The following is a 17,423-nucleotide window of genomic DNA, read 5'->3' as shown; positions in this document are numbered from 1 at the left end:
CTGACACTTAACATACAAACCTGGGGTTTGTCTAAAGCTTGATTAGTATTATAGTAATTTATCTTGTAATTAGTAATGAATTTGTTAGTAGGTTTATTTGTCTGGCTTAATATAAAACCAAAGTGTAAAATGACATTATATAAAATGAGTTAAGCCAGGCTAATTCTTTTACACAAAGTGACACAGAAATTCTAGGCTATCTTGGAGATACAATCAATAATACCCTATAACTTATCTTTTCAATCATTTATTTATTCAGGTTGAAGATAGTTGCAGCTCAAAAGATGACAGGGAGAGTGCAGGAAAGTGCCAGGATGAGGGATCAATGTCACAATATTTTAAACGCCCCAAGTCAGATAGTCACAGCCTGGACATTTTTTTTTAGTTGGCACCCTCAGCAGAAGCCCAAAAACCTGTGTCTACAAAGAGTGGATCCAAAGATGGAACCAACCGCAAATGGCTCACATACTGTGAGGAGAATCTCACACTCTATTGTACAGTTTGTACTTGCAAATAGCCTAGTGTTTCATGACCTTTTTGTGTCATTTCAGGTTTCTGTAGTTTTGATTATGTTTTAGATGTCATTAGGTTGGTATATTGCTGTTCTTTGTACATATTTGTATTTGAAGACTTAGGTTACTTTAATAAATACAGCCCCAATCATCACCACTGGTTGACATGTTACTTGGCGTGAATATTTTATGAAGTATATTATTATGAGAACCCTGCTAGTGGCTGTTTGTACATGTCCAGCTGGTGGGCCTATTTGGGAGAAAGTCCAGGGCTGTTTTTTAGTCCCAGTCCGCCCCTGAGTCTGTCTTATGTAAGTGAGAGTTCCGTTCCAGCAACGTGTCTTAAATGAATCCCCGCTGAGTTGCCATGGTAAGTTGCACCTCCGAACAAGTCTGCTCGGGACCAGGCTAACTGTCTCGCTTAGTTTAGCGTTGTCTCAAAGAACGTCCGTCGTGTGGGAACAGATTCCCAAAATATCGTTCCGTCGGACAACATTCCGCGATTTTACTATTCATGTCATGTAATCTGTTGAATTATATGTCATCTGACATTATATTTTTCATTATCTGATTGATTTTTTTGTTAATTTGTAAGGTGTACCAAAATGACATGATTTTGTTTGAGTTAGCGGGATAATGAGTCTTGTATATACGTATATTAAAAAATGGAAGCTTGTAGTCAGTGCTGTGAGTAAAAGCAAGACGAGAAAGCAGAGAATAAAAACCATCTTTTCTGAAGTAAAGCTCTGCGTAATACTTTCATAATATGGAGAACAGAGCTGAGATTGCTAAATAATCAATATAATAAAGCCTATAAAATCACGTCTTAGCATTCCAATTAATTCCAAAATAATTACAGTAAAATCCTGTTATAGTGGACTCGCTTATAACGGAATGTCGCTTATAATGGACAAACAATTTCGTCTCCAGGGCCGCTTTTAGATGTGGTTCTGTTCGGCTATAACGGACATGCAGTTCCGCCTACAAGGCGTGTGGCGTGCCGGTGATATCCAGCGCAGATACGTACGTAGTCTGGATTATTAATAGTCACGTTTCTGGTTAAGTAAAGTTGGATTACTACATGCAGTGCTTGAAGTGGGCCGGAACACAGTTCCGGAACTTCTGTATTTTCGTCTTTTGGGTTCCGCCACTTTTTTCTGCGTTCCAGTACTTACTGAAACTGATCCGACGCAGCGACAGTGGCCCGAGAATAGACAATATCACAAGACCGATAAAAGACTACATTACCCACGAGCCACAACAGTGCCCTATCATATGCATCCACTGAGTCCCTAACCCTAACCCTACAAGTATCACACTGGTCTGGTTCATGTTGTTTTAATGGTTTTTCAGTATTCCATTTGTGAATTAGAAAAAAGTAGCCTATGCCTATAGGTTATTGCTTGGAAGAATGATTAAATTAAAATAGTGTTTGAACCAACACATCCTAAAGACTTTTTTTTCACCGCACAAATGTCAAATGTCGGAAAATTAGAGTTCCTGCACTTATTTTTTCCCACTTCAAGCACTGACTACATGTACAATATAATAATCTATACCACAAGTGTGTCTGCTGGGGTGTGGCATGAGTAAATGGTGTCGTGTAGTTGTGTTCTGGGCATACAGCAACTCTGGATATAACGGACTGTTTTGCCAGGTCCCTTGAAGTCCGTTATAACGGTATTTTACTGTAAAATAAAAGCGTACGCTTTTACAAAGGTAAAACATGAAATGCAATGACTGAAATTGAAAGAAAATCTGTTAAAATAATATGAACAGGAAGATATTTTTATATTTTGTTTATTCACAATCTACTTTGAAAGTTTATAAGTGAAAAGCAAAGACAAGATACGGTTATTTGTGCAGAACATTTCACACGGATGTGACAAAGCATTTTACGGAGATCAAATAATATTATACAATAACAATGACACGGGAACTCAACCGAGCTGGCTATGGGAACCGAACCAGCAACTTTCGCGTTATAAGGCGACAGCATAAACCACTGTACCACCGTGCCAAGCACTTGCAACATTTACGTAACTTGTACATTTAATCTGTCTGTAATGCATTGCCAAGCCAACACTCTGGCTGTGTTTATGGCCACAGTATTGCCTTTTTTAACGATTACATCTTTGTATTTTTCATACAGCTCCATCAGCAGTGTTTGTTCTGCGGCGGAAAGAAACACCGATGTCGTTTTAAAGACTTTCCGACTCATTTGGTCGATCTATCGTTCATCCATTCATTTGGGCTTCTTAAATATCGCGGGTGTGCGCACTAAGTGAGACTATGCAAGTCTGCCTTGAATAAGCCTCGATTAGTTAAAGCTGAACTGCGTTCGTGGAACGACATGAGGCTAAGTTTAGAGATGGAGCTAATTTGAGTCTCACTTTTTTTGCGTAAGTCTGGCTTTATTTAGCTACTTTCATGGAATACCCCCCCATTCTTATTATATGGCACACAGTTCGAAAACATGTCAGGGACGGTTGCTTGCTTAACTGGTGTTGTGCTGGATGCTGCGGGTATTTTCATTTCGCTGGGAGCTGCACTTCTCCCACTCCGCTGTGTGCCTCTGCTTTAGGTGCTGGAATAAATTTGTCGTGCTGCTTCCTTTGGTTGCAAAAGTTTTTAAACATACTTTGCAACGAGGACTTGTTTGGTCTGTGTCCCACAGCGGAAAACCAAACCATTGCCATGTTGTTTGTGAATCCGCTACAGCTAGTGTTTGGGTGCGCTGTGCTAATTTACCCGTGAAGAACGGTGCATCGCATTAGTTCCGCTTTTGGCGCTTGCGTGTAAAATAAGTAATAAAATCGATTTTCATAAAAACACATTGTCCTGGACTGTAACTTTGAATTAATAGATAAAATCGATTTATCGCCCACCTCTAGATCAAACGCTGGTTACCCTGGGTACGTCTTTGCTCACTCAGAATGCCTGAGAATGACCATGAGACCAAAATCACCTGTATGCTGGGCTTATATATGCTGGGACATGTCATAGGTTACGAGATGACAGCTTTGTAATTCAATTCTCGATGAAGTGCAGTTGCAAGTACAATTCCAATAGTGCGTTCAGCACTGCCCTGGTGGTCTTCCGCTCAGTCATAGAACCACAATTACATACGTAACCAGTAATTTAATTTCAAAGTAATTAACTGGTGGTTGTGCATTGCCCTGTGGTATTGTGCAACCAAAGTCATTATGATTATGTGCGTTTGGGGAGGGCACACAAAGTATACATGTTTCACAAAAAAATAAGCTAAAAGAGCTTGATTTAAGTCTGTTGCCTGATTCATTATTCCGACAATTCCATAATGCTATCAAAGAAAGAACAAAACAGAAGCATGCGTCGTAGCACTCAAGCTGCACTGAGAGCTGCAGTGTGCAGTCAAATTGATCACTGAAACTTATGTCAATGGATTTTCTAATTGCTAGACACTCAATATGAACAAAAAACAAACCTTAATAGTCAAATATTCGTAATGAAAATAAGGTGTCTTATTGATTTTGTTTGGTCTTATTCTTTTATTTCTGAAACATGAGAGGAAAAACAAAAATGTTTTACATATTTTAATGGCATTTTTAATATGTAACCAAAAAGTACTGTTTTTGTCCTCTACCTTTAGTGTTTTGTAACCTGTGTTTTTATTATGGTGTTTCAATATTCTGTACTTTATAATAAGCTGATGTTTGTTATTTCTCCATGTCTTATAGAATACAAACAAATCAGGTTGGCTAATGGCTGCTTTGGGCAGTTGGAGGTTTTCTACAATGGCACCTGGGGAAACGTGTGCTTCAAACAAATGGACTCAACCACAGTCAGTCTGATATGTGAACATCTAAACTGTGGAAAGAGTGGGACTGTTTCTAACTCACAGTCTCGGCTGAAAGGAGCTCCGAACTGGCTTGATAACCTGAAATGTCGCCCACATGACTCCACACTGTGGCAGTGCCCGTCCTCTAACTGGGCAGACAATAAATGTGAGGAAGGTGAAGTGGCTCAGATCACCTGTGAAAGTAATTCAGTTTTCATATTATTACATTTGAATATGAACAATATCTGATTTCCGTGTATTGCTAGGTAATAACATATATATATATCTTTTTTTTTTTTATATATTGTTATCAAATTCAAGATTACTAATAATTATGTAAATGGTGGAAATGTTTTGACATTGTGGAGACCATAAAATGCTTTCATTAAGGTCACATGTCCTATGTTTCTAGACAGTGACGTGAGGCTGGTGGTTGGTGACAGTCCTTGTGCTGGCAGAGTGGAGGTTCTTCATGAAGGACAGTGGGGCACAGTGTGTGGTGATGAGTGGGGTATAGAGGATGCTGCAATGGTGTGTAGGCAGATGTTCTGTGGTGATGCTGTAGCAGCACTAGGGGAAGCTCGCTTTGGAGCAGGAACAGGAAGGATCTGGATGAGTTACGTGGCCTGTAATGGATCAGAGTCGACACTGAAAGAGTGTGGACATGATGGATGGGGAGTTCATAACTGTTATCATTACGAGGATGCTGGAGTCGTCTGCTCAGGTAGGACACATACTGTTCACTAGATACGCTGCACTGTTTACTTAATATATTCTTAATAAAAAACAGATATTAAAATGTCTCAGAATCTTTCACTGTTGAATCTCAGTTTAGATGCAAGGGGGATTAACCTATTAGGCGACATCATCTTAGAGGCCACCTCCTACTCTTAAGAGCATGTAGAGTAACAATCCGAGACTCATTGAACTTGGGCAGAGAAGTTTGTTGATGTGGGGGTTGGTGGCAGCACTGGCTATGAAGGTTGTGGAAATATTGAGAAAATATCTTAAAAAAACTTTATCCCTATCCAAAGAAATCTACATCCCACAAAGTTTCAGTATAGGGTACAAGGCTGAGGTTCACCCCCCTTGCCCAGCTACTAGTCAGATAAATAAACGCTGTCAAAGTCAGCTATGGGAAGCCAATAGGAAATGCAATCTGCAAATGTTTGTTTCTTAAATGACAAATAGACTATAGATATCTGCTTCACTTAGTTTCATCAAAACACTGTCCCAAAAAATCATAATATAACTTTATCTTCTGAAATGAATTTTTTTTCCACACCGTCTTACTTCACATTGGGCCTCGTGCAAGAACCACTCATATGAACAGATTCATTCTTAAGTTGCATGTCCAAGTTATTTAAGTGAAGTTGCTGCATCACCAATCATCTTTGATTTTTAATGTTCACTTAGGTATGAACCTAATTTATGAGTGGTCCAGTCCTGTCATAGTCATGTGCAATTAGTCTGATGTCATCAAAGTCTAAGTTTCTTACTAATGGATTGTATATTTCATTTCTTTGAAGCAATTTTGACTTTGGAAATTCATATATACAGTAACCCCCTTCGCATTCACAAATTTGCCTGTGTGCAGAAATGTGAAGACAATGCATAAGCCAAAAGCAGGAGGCCTACTGAAAATTATTTGGATTACATAAAATTGTAAAATATAAGTATATTAGTAATACATAATATTTGTTAGTGTAAGTGCATACTACATCTTTAATACTAAAAGTCATGTATTGGGTACACGGGGTGGCATGGTCGTGCAGGTGCAGTGGTTAGCATTGTTGCCTCACACCTCTGGGACCAGAGTTTGAGTTTCCACCAGGATTCCATGTGTGCAGAGTGAATGTTCTTCCCATGTTGTCATAAGGTTTCCACCAGGTACTCTGGTTTTCCCCCACAGTCCAAAAACATGCTGAGCTTAATTGTAGTTACCAAATTGCCCATAGGGGTGCATGTCTGACTGAATGGCGTGTCCTGCAATGGGTTGGCACCCCATCCTGGGTTGATCCCTGCCTTCCACCTGTAGCTTCCTGGATAGGCTCCAGACCCCCCACAACCCTGAATAGGATAAGTAATTGCAGCAAATAGATGGATGGATTGGGTATGCCATGCATCTTTGTTCTAGTAACCAGGCTCATTCACATGTTAGCTGTCTTCATGACCATGGAATTTCACATTTCTCACAGTAACTTCTACATTTTTCATTTCATTTTGCATTTTAATTAATGACTCAAAAACATAGTGCTCCCAGTGCGTACAGCAGTAACCCTGTACATACAGAGGCATACTTTAGACCAGGGTTCTTAAAATCTGGGCCTCTATTCCAAATCCAGGCCTTGTTTTTAGTTCATCCAGGGAGTAAGTTAATTACTGATTCTGATTGGTCAGAGGCTTCACACCTGACTGACAGGTAAAGGAAGGCTGGAAAACCAGCAGTGCTTGGACCTCGAGGACCGTGATTTGAATAACCCTGCTTTAGACCAGTGGCCTGTACTACAAAGTAGGGTTACTGGCTTATTGGGATAACTTGTCGGATTTAAGGTACCACAGATTAAATGGACTTCATATTCATTCACTTACATTTTGCCCCGACTACCTTAAATCCGACAAGTTACCCTGATAAGCCATTAACCCCGCTTCATAGTACAGGCCCCAGGGGTGTCGAACTGCAGTCCTGGAGGGCCAGAGCCCTGTGTAGCTTAGTTCTTTCCCTGTTCAACCACAAATGATTCAACTGAAGAGCTGTGTGGTACTTAGCACAAGGAGTTAAATCAGGTGTGTTATATGAGGGGAAACCCAAAAATGTGCAGGGCTCTGGCCCTCCAGGACTGGAGTTTGACACCCATGCTTTAGATGTTTTTATAAATGTGTTCTTCACTGTCCGGCCTCTGACCTCCCTGCGTTTCGCCGTTTTGTCTTGTTGATGGTCGTTTGGTGTCTGTATTAGTTCTTCTAAAGACTTAATAGAAGGGTGTTGTTCCACTTTAAAACAAGCATTGCCATGTGTTGGTCTGCCAGGCATTACAGTACAGAGTTACTACTCTTTGTACTAATGTATTGAAGCAGTATGGTTTGGACCCAATACTAAAAATGCACGATTTACAGTACTGAAAAGTTTAAAACTTACAGTCACAAAGACAGCTAATGTGAATGAGGCTGGTTGCCAAGACAAAGATGTGCGGCGTAAACCAAGGCAAAACTTTTAATAGCTTATTAAAAATACACTTACATTAACAAGTAGTAGGCCTATGTATCCCAAATAGTTAAATACCGTATTATGTGATCTTATGTGATCCAAATCATTTCAGATTGTTTTTGGCTTACACGTCATCTGTGAGTTTCGGCGATCTTTCAGCGAGCTCCAAAAACATTCTGGTTTAATTGTTCATGGCCAAAGCAAAACCACAAAGGGGTGACTGCACATATGAGTGCACATGTGCTAAAACTAAATCTAAATGCAACTGAGATGCTCATTTCCGTCTGACCTCTAGATGTCAGTCTTTTTTGTTTCGTTTGTACGACTGCTCTGGACCATTAATGAATGTGCAAACTTTGGGTTTGTTTTGTTTCTCTTCTGCCTTTAGAAACCCAAAAATGTTAGTATAAATATGTGTATGTATGTGTCATGGCTATATTGTTTGTCTGAGGCCTTTATAAATGAGCCCCCAGGACTGCTGTCTCAAAACACTTACCAAACATTCATCAACAACTGCAGCAGGACAGACTGACAAAGCATCAGATGTACATCAGTGAAAGAAGAGTAAAACACTGCCAGCGACAGGAGATAAAGAGAGACTCCTGATTGTATTAAATGCATATTTATCCTTAAATTTGCAGATCATCGAGAGGTCAGACTGGTCCAAGGTGCACACCAGTGCGCTGGGAGAGTAGAGATGAAACATGGAGATGTCTGGGGCACAGTGTGTGCTGCTGACTTTGACCTGCAGGATGCAGAGGTTGTATGTCGGCAGCTGGGCTGTGGGATCCCTGTGGAGGTGCTGGGGGGGGCTGCGTTTGGGAAGGAGCATGACCAGGTGTGGAGAGAGGAGATTCAGTGTAGAGGGAATGAATCTCATATTTACTTCTGCCCAAAATCACCCTCAAAGGCCAAGAATTGCTCGCATGGTAATGATGTGGGACTGGTGTGTTCAGGTAAAAACAATATGACTGTTTGTCAAAAAACATATGAATGGCCTTTAAATTAGTAAATATAAATTACACAGTAAATAGACCAAGTTCAACATTAATGTTTTAAATACTGTGTTCGAATTTCTTCAAAGCGTTAAATATTAACGCTTTAATCCCCTGTGCTGTTCACAGGGTACACAGACTCCAGGCTGGTGGGCGGCCCTGACTCCTGCTCCGGGAGGGTGGAGCTGCAGTACCTCAGTGAGTGGGGGACAGTGTGTGATGCATCCTGGGATATGAGAGCAGCCAGTGTCCTCTGTCGGCATCTGCAGTGTGGGAGCGCTGTGGCAGTGCCAGGACAGGCCTGGTTTGGAGAGGGGAGAGGCCGCATCTGGGCTGATGTGTTTGAGTGCCAGGGGAATGAGACACACCTCTCCCAGTGTGCTGTGTCCTCATGGAGTCGAGCTGCATGCTCTCATGGACGGGATGCAGGAGTCATCTGTGATGGTGAGAACCGATGTGGTCACAACTACACCTGAGACATGTTCATACAAGGCAGTAAAAACTGTGTGATATTTATTTCCTTTTTTTCTGGATTTATATATTATATATTTTATATATTATAGTGTTTGGGACCTTAAGGAAGGTTTCAGTCTCAATATCCACTTTCTTTCCAATGAGCGTTTAGAACAACACATTAAAATCACAATGTACTCTATGTAGAAATTAAATGTTATTGCATATGATTACATTTTGGATGGAATCAGAAAAACTTCAATTTAAACCTGAATTTGATCCAGAGATTTAAATTTCCATTCTGAATGGAATCAGGCAAATGTCACGTTAAACCCTGACAGTGACTGATCTTTCCACAGGGTCTAAATCTCTCTCAGCTCTCAATGGGACAGTACGCCTGTCTGGAGAGAGTGGCTGTGAGGGTCAGGTGGAGGTTTACTACCAGCTGACCTGGAGCAGAGTTCTCATGGACTCCTGGAGCTTCAGGGAGACCTCTGTGGTCTGCAGACAGCTGGGCTGTGGCTCTGCAGTAAGGCTCAACAGCTCCTCCCTGTCTGGGACAGGGGACAGTGATGTATGTCTGACAGGGTATCTGTGCTCTGGGAGTGAGTCTCACCTGGTGAACTGCAGTGATCCACACAGACTGAGCTGCAGCTCTGGTCCACATGTTTCCGTAGAGTGTTCCAGTGAGTATAAAAGATACCAACAGAAAGAATATCCAAACATTTTTTACTGATGTCATAAATGTTGTCTACAGTAATTAAATGAAATTAGCTTCATGAAATAATAAGTCCATTTCATGTTTAATGTGATATTTACTCCCTCTCTTCCTTCCTTACTTTCTCCAGATCACAGGTCCATCAGGCTGGTGGGTGATGCTGGGGGCTGTGCAGGGAGGCTGGAGGTGCTCCACCAGGGCTCCTGGGGGACAGTGTGTGGAGACTCCTGGGACCTGAAGGATGCTCAGGTGGTGTGCAGACAGCTCCAGTGTGGGACGGCTCTCAGTGACCCAGTATCCACCTTCTTTGGACCAGGAACTGGATCCATCTGGCTGGATGAGGTGGACTGTGAGGGGAATGAGACGTCTTTGTGGGACTGTCCTTCAGCACCGAGGGGACAGAATGACTGTGTCCATAAAGAGGATGTCGGAGTTATGTGTTCAGGTATGACTATCAAGACTCTTCATTTTAAGGAAGAAATCTATAATGAACCCTAAATGTTCCGGCTGTAGTCAAATTGTAAATGCCAACTTGTATAATTTAGTTGTACTAATTTAAACATAACCAATTTATTCAAGCAATTTAGCATTTAGCAGCTCCACATTATGTAATGTTTAATCAGATTTCACTGTTACTTTCAAAATAGAAATAATTGTTCACTTATTTTAAGTTATTTCTTTACACTGCTTGTAGAATATAAAGAGATCAGACTGGCTGAAGGCTGCTCTGGGCAACTGGAGGTTTTCTACAATGGCACCTGGGGAAATGTGTGTTTCAATCAAATGGACACAAACACAGTCAGTATGATATGTCAACATCTCAACTGTGGAAAGAGTGGGACTATATCTAACTCACAGTCTCGGCTGAAAGGAGCTCCAAACTGGCTTGATAACCTGAAATGTCGCCCACATGACTCCACACTGTGGCAGTGCCCGTCCACTCACTGGGAAGAGAGTGACTGTAATGATAAAGTGGCTCAGATCACCTGTGAATGTAAATTCATTTTCATATTAATAAATATGAATATCAAATTTTATTTCAACGTTAATCATTAGTTAATTTCTTATGTTTTTAAAATTATTAAATATAAGATTAATTGTATTAAAGAATGGAGATTATACTGTTTGGTCTGTGTCTAGGTCTGGCATATATTAGAAAATAAGCTAACATTTGGTACTCATAGTCGACACGGTGAATGCAGAATAAACGGGGAGCGATAACATTCTGACTGACTTTGACAAGGGGCAAATCATTATGCATTCGAGGCATGTTACCTATGGGGCTATGTAGCCACAGGCTAGTAAAAGTGTCCGTGCTGACCCCTGTCCAGAGACAAAAGTGCCTACAATGGGCAAGTAAGCATTTGAACATAACCGTGGAGCAATGGAAGATGGTCATCATCATCAAAATTATCTGCCATTTGTGCCACAGTAGCCCTCCAGTTGGTTCGTATCAGACTGGATAGCCTTCATTTACATTCCACTTCGATAATCATGGCCACCCAACACCTTGTCGGCAGTTCGTGGTTTTTCTCTCTTTGGACCACTCTAACTAGGTATTTACCACATCTGACCATGAACACCACCCAAGCCTTGCCATCTCAGAGATGCTCTGACCAAGTTTTTTGATTATAATGATTTGGCCCTACACATGGTGGTTGCAACACATTTGCGCTTTATAATACATTACTAAATCAGAAGATGCGCACGGTAGCAAACAATGGGAGCTGAGAAAGAAGACAAAGAAATATTTTATTATACAGTACAGCAGGTTTCTTTTTATGTAATGAAATAGCACAGTATAGGTACTGAATATGTATCATACCTGTTAATTTTTACTGTCCATCAAATATACATTACTGTATGTATGCTGTATTACAAATTAGATATTTGCAATGGGTCATTTGCGCTGTCCATACTCCTGCACCTGTTACACTAAGTGATATACCCACTAACATCCTACTACATCCACTCTCAGACATCTCTTGATCAGTGTATATTATTTACTATGGACCTCGGAAGTAATTGTGATCAGATGTTACTCGATGTTACTCGATAGGATGTAAGTCGACCTATATAGCTCTTCTCAGGGGTACCTAACAATTCCATGTATTTGTAAAATTTCAACACCAACTCAGTCAAATAATTATTTTAATTAGTTAAAAAATTTTGTGAGGTATTGATTAGACAAACAAGGTGTTCTAATGCTCAGATAAAGGGTATATTTGATGGTTGTTGCAAATATTGGGGCGAGTGTAGGAGAGGTTTTGAAATGATTAATGTTACACAGATAAAATATTATAGTTTAATCTTTTACTATTTTTTATAAAAATAGTACTTTCTTGTAATAATAATAAAAAAAAATAACTAAGATCACTTGTTCTGTGCTTGCAGCCAGTGACGTGAGGCTGGTGGATGGTGACAGTCCCTGTGCTGGGAGAGTGGAGGTTCTTCATGAAGGACAGTGGGGCACAGTTTGTGGTCGTGGCTGGGATATGGAGGATGCTGCAGTGGTGTGTAGACAGATGTTTTGTGGAGATTCTTCAGAAGCACCAGGGGATGCTCACTTTGGAGAAGGAACAGGGAAGATCTGGATGAATTATGTGGCCTGTAATGGGTCAGAGTCGACATTGAAGGACTGTGGACATGATGGATGGAGAGTTAATTACTGTGATCATGTTGAAGACGCTGGAGTCGTCTGCTCAGGTAGGACACATGTACTGTTCAGTAAACATGCTACATAAACTTAGTTTGTTCAGTTTTAATCAAGAAACCAATTTTTAATTTTAAATTTTTTTTTTTTGAATTTGTTTGCAAGGATGCTCATCTATAATTTCCATGTAAAATTTTCAATATCCATGTTAAATGATCAGGAAAAACGGTAACACTTTATAATAGTTCCGTAGTTAACAGGTAAATATGCAGGAACTAAGCAGCAACAAATGAGTAGTGCTTCATTAACACCTAAATTAGTACTATTCACTACTAAGGAGTTATGCTTAATTACTCAATAGGTAATAGTGAACTAATTATTATAGTAGTTCGCTAGTACTTCATTAGGAACTATTGAGTATTGCAGGTCTCATTGGGAATTACTAACTATAATATATATAATACTAACTATGTATTATTTCTAATAACTACTAGTCCGTTACTCCTCAAATGAACAGTGCTTATTTTGGACTAACTGGGACATATATGCTACTGTTCTCAATGGTTTTTGGCATTCTTTTCCTTTTGGAAAAACAGGCTTGTTTCTTCCTACTTGTTTGTATGACATACAACTTATTCTACAAAAAGTTACTGCCTAAAATATGTATACATTACCTACATTTTAATTGTTTACTTCACTTCAGTCTGTGTGCCAGTGTTCTTCAAACTGTGCTTTGAAGTGCAACTGAAGGGATGGTCAATCAGAGACTCGTGTTTTGCCACATGATGTGCTCCACCACATATTGTTGATCTTTTCTGAACATTAAGAAATTAATGTATGCATTTTAAATAAGGAATGAAGTCTTAATAATGACCTAAATAAAACTAATTGTAACTCATTAGTAATGAATGTGGCATTACTGACTTCTTCAATAGGAGTTACTAAAGATCAAGAACAGTATTATAAAGTGAAACACACTGTAACTCATTAGTAATGAATGTGGTGTTACTGACTTCTTCAATAGGAGTTACTAAAGATCAAGAACAGTATTATAAAGTGAAACACACTGTAACTCATTAGTAATGAATGTGGTGTTGCTGAGTGAGCTTCTATTTCTTTCATTGTGTGCCATTTTATGACAATGTTTTGGTTTGGAACATGCAATGAAACAAATGAATGCACTTCTTCACAAGCAAAACCTACATTCACAAATAGTTCAACAAGGAAAACATGCAATTGTGGCTGTATGCTGGTTACGGCTAGTGCTAGAGAGCTCAGAAATCTTTCCACATCACTTAAAATCAGTAGCTTGGGAGCCTTTTATTTTCTCAATAAATTACACCAACACTGGAGAGCAGGTAGTGGATAAGACTAAATTAGCTGAACTCTGATATGTTGCTGGAAACACATCCAACATGATAACTCATTTACGATGACATTGTCCAAGTGGGTATATAACCTGAGGAAAGCAGAAACAGTCTCTGAAAGTTAGTCTGATTGTGACATTGTGCTTTTGTCAGGAAATTAGTTCTGGGTATGACATTAAACTGCATCCAGCTCTGCGAGCAGTCCTCCCACTTGCAGGGAAAAATTTTATGGGTTGATGGCGGGGCTGGCTCTCCAACCACCGTAAAAGACTTTGCAGCAGCTAGGTCCAAACAGGCATGTCACCTTTCTTCTCTCTGATGGAGTAGCTCTGCTGCAGCCACCCACAGGAAGGCTTCATGCATCATGAAGAGGATGAGGGAAAGCTTTTGGGAGCCTTATCCCCGTAAGAGTCGTAATCGACAGAGAGCTAATAGGATCAGGCCTGTTGGGGATTGGGGCTGGTGTAGTGTTGAGATGTTGCCTGCAGCATGGCGGAGCTTGGGTCTCAGTTTGAGGTGGCCCATCCGGGTAGGCGTGTGGAATATCTTGTCTCCTTGGCAAGATGACAGTCTTCCTCTGCTGTGAGGGGAGCTTCATAAACGCCACAATTCAGTGGTGACACTCTCTGAGGTACACAGATCGGGGAGTGGCCAGACTTCTGTAGGTGGATACTTTTGGTCTAGTCACGCTGGTGGCTGCCATACTCCTCCTGATGCTGTCTGATGTCACTTCTTTCAATGAGCATATTATGAGGCTCAGGCTAAGGCAGTCCTTGCTTGTTTGTCTGTTGTCTCAGTATATACCTCAATCATGGTGAGTGATGTCATGCTGAAGAGATCTTTTTCTCACAACTTCACTCGGTGACTGATAAGTGCCTGTGAGGTGACACCTCCTCTGGTCATGGGTGACTTCAGTGCAACCACTGGCACTGAAAGGGTTGGCTATGAGAATTGTGTCGTTCCCCATGGGTCTGGAGACCGATTTAAGATTGGCTCCATGTTCCTTGACTTTGCAAAAGGTCAGGGGCTCCAGATCGCTGCATCCTGGTTCGAGTGCCCTGAGCTGCAATGTTGGACTTGGTAATCCAATACTGGTGGTGCGGTGAAGGAGATCGATCACATCCTCGTAGGCAGACACTGGAGGCTCCTGCAGAACTGCAGAAGTGCGCAGTTTGTGAATTGTGACCACAGACTTGTTGTTGCTAATCTAAAGATTCAGCTTAGGTCCAATAGACTACTACCTACTCGGAGAATTAGACTGGACTTGGCCAGACTCCAAGATCAGGCTGTTTCCGATGAGTTTGCACACAGTTTTTGTGAGGAACTTATAGACTTGGGTGTGACTGTCGAATCTAATATGATGTGGGAGACCTTCTGTGAATAGACCCTGAAGGTTGCCGAGGGTTGTGCTGGTGTTGCCGGTGTTCCCAAAAGGAGATGTTTCATTTCGTAGGGCACCCTGGATATTATCGAGAGGGGTTGCAGCACACGACTTGGTGGCAACTCCTACTGTTCCAGGAACTCAGGACGACAGCTGTGAGGGCTCTGAGGGTGGATAAGTAGGTGTTTCTTAGATGAATCTGTGAGCAGGTAACACATCATCTGTGTTCTAGTGACCCACATCCTGCTTACAGAGGAATTGAAGCATTGCATACATCTGAATCTGTTCCTTGGGAACTTGCAGTCAGGGCAGGTGATGGAACGGTCCTTACGGATGACACTGCAGTTGTGACCCGCTGGGCCAGCTACTTTGAGCAGCTATTTAAAGCTAATCCTCCAGCTAGGATGTTGGACATCTCTGGGTCCACGGATCTTGATGCTGATCGTCCAGTCAGGTGTGAACCACCCAATCTCACTGAGATTACGCGGTTGGCGCATCAGCCGGAGGTAGAGAAGGCCCCAGGGATCTGTGGTATCTGGGGTGAACTTCTGCAGGCTGGTGGTAAGGCTGTTCTCTTGGAATTGCAGGAAATCTTAGCTTCCATTTGGGAGCCAGGCATCATCACAGCTGACTGGAAAATAAGACTTGTAGTCCCTGTCTGGAAAGGGAAGGGTGAATGCCTGGATTGTGGCAACTTCAGGGGGATAACATTGCTCTTAGTGCCAGGTAATATCTTTGTTAGGGTCATCCTTAACGGGATCCGTGATCACTTTCTCGCCTACTAGTGACCGGAGCAGTCTGGTTTTATGTCTAAGAAATCTACCGTCGACCGCATGCTGGCACTAAGGGGTTTTCAATGAGCACATGCGTGAATATGGGCAGAGGTTTTTTGCAGCCTTTGTCGATTTTCATAAAGCATTTGACTCAGTTGATTGAGTTGCTTTGTGGGACATCCTGAGACTTTGTGGGATCCCACCACAGTTGGTGAACATCATGGCTAGCCTGTACACTGGTACTGTGCAGAGTGGAGGGACGATCTTCCCAGTAGATTCTGGGGTTTGCCAGGGGTGTGCTCTAGCTCCTACTCTGTTCAATGCTTGCATGGACTGGGTGTTGGGCAGAGTTGTGGGGTCCAGAATTTGTGGGACATCTGTTGGTGAAGAATGATTTACTGATTTTGACTTTGCCAATGATGATGTGATGTTTGCAGAGTCAATGGAAGCTCTGACCGACACTCTCGAGAGACTGAACGAGGAGTATGAGTGTCTTGGATTGTAAGTGTCCCAGATAAAAATCAAAAACCAGGCCTTTAATGACTTCTCAGTCACAGCCACCAGTAGTGTGTCTGTCTGCAGGGAGAATGTTGACCTCGTTGAGAGAGTCACTTACCTCTGGTGACCCTTCCTATGAAGTCAGTAGATGGATAAGGAGAGCATGGATGGTCATAAGGTCGCTGAAAAGTGGTGTGTGGCGCTCCCCATATCTTTGTCAGAGGACAAAGGTCCAAGACTTTAGTGTTGTGGTGAGCTCCTGCCTTGCTGTATGGCTGTGAGACATGGACTTTATCCAGTGAGCTGAGATGAATACTGGACTCATTCAGTACTGTGTTTCTTCAGAGAATCCTTGGGTACTGCGGTTTGGCTTTGTGTCGAACGAGCGGTTGCTAGAGGAGTCCTGAATGAGGCACCTTACCTGCATTGTAAGGCAGTGTCAGTAACAGCATTTTGGCCTTGTGGCGTGTTTCCCTGAGGGTGATCTGGCTCGCAGGATCCTCATTGCTGAGGACCCAAGCAGCCAGACCAGGCCAATGGGACACCCACGTAACACCTGACTGCAGAAGATGGATGGCAATTTCCGGAGGGTGGAACTGGACCGTGTCTGCCTGGGTTGCCAGCTGGGATCCTGAGGTGCTTCGTCATGTGGTGGGTGCGACAACGCACTGCATCAGCGCATGTTTCCCAACCTGACCTGACCTGATCTGTCAGGAAATTCAGACCAGGGCCCTGTATCATGAAGGCAAATTTCTTGCTTAGCCAGATAATTTTGAGGCTATACTATCATTCAAAAGGTTTTGCACACACTGAGATTTTCTACATTTGCATATTATTCACTTAACATTTACCAAAAATATAACTTTAAAGTATGTTCACCATTTGAGTACCTTTATTAGCAAGGCAATGTCATATCTTTTATTTATCAAAGTAACCTCCTCTAGTACTTATGCGGTGTTCCATTTACCTTCAGTCGTAATTCGGAACTGGGAATGACATCACACACGAGTTAACATCATTCCAGTATAGTAAGTCAGAAAGCCAT

The 17,423-nt window shown here is 41.7% G+C and overlaps 1 protein-coding gene across 1 annotated transcript in view; it reads left to right on the top strand.

Annotated features, from left to right (window-relative positions):
• Window positions 1-17,423, top strand: part of LOC140588310 (antigen WC1.1-like) — a 56,052-nt gene that overhangs the window by 12,272 nt on the left and 26,357 nt on the right. Inside the window, exons 9-16 of the mRNA XM_072710277.1 lie at window positions 4,232-4,534; window positions 4,745-5,056; window positions 8,182-8,496; window positions 8,665-8,979; window positions 9,348-9,674; window positions 9,837-10,151; window positions 10,401-10,700; window positions 12,101-12,412. Of these exons, the coding sequence (XP_072566378.1) occupies window positions 4,232-4,534; window positions 4,745-5,056; window positions 8,182-8,496; window positions 8,665-8,979; window positions 9,348-9,674; window positions 9,837-10,151; window positions 10,401-10,700; window positions 12,101-12,412 (2,499 nt within the window). The remainder of the gene's footprint in view (window positions 1-4,231; window positions 4,535-4,744; window positions 5,057-8,181; window positions 8,497-8,664; window positions 8,980-9,347; window positions 9,675-9,836; window positions 10,152-10,400; window positions 10,701-12,100; window positions 12,413-17,423) is intronic.

The sequence above is a fragment of the Paramormyrops kingsleyae genome, chromosome 3, assembly GCF_048594095.1.
Source record: "Paramormyrops kingsleyae isolate MSU_618 chromosome 3, PKINGS_0.4, whole genome shotgun sequence".
Taxonomy (NCBI): Eukaryota; Metazoa; Chordata; class Actinopteri; order Osteoglossiformes; family Mormyridae; genus Paramormyrops; species Paramormyrops kingsleyae.
Note: the sequence above shows the minus strand (reverse complement) of the source record. Positions and strands in the feature narration are given on the sequence as shown.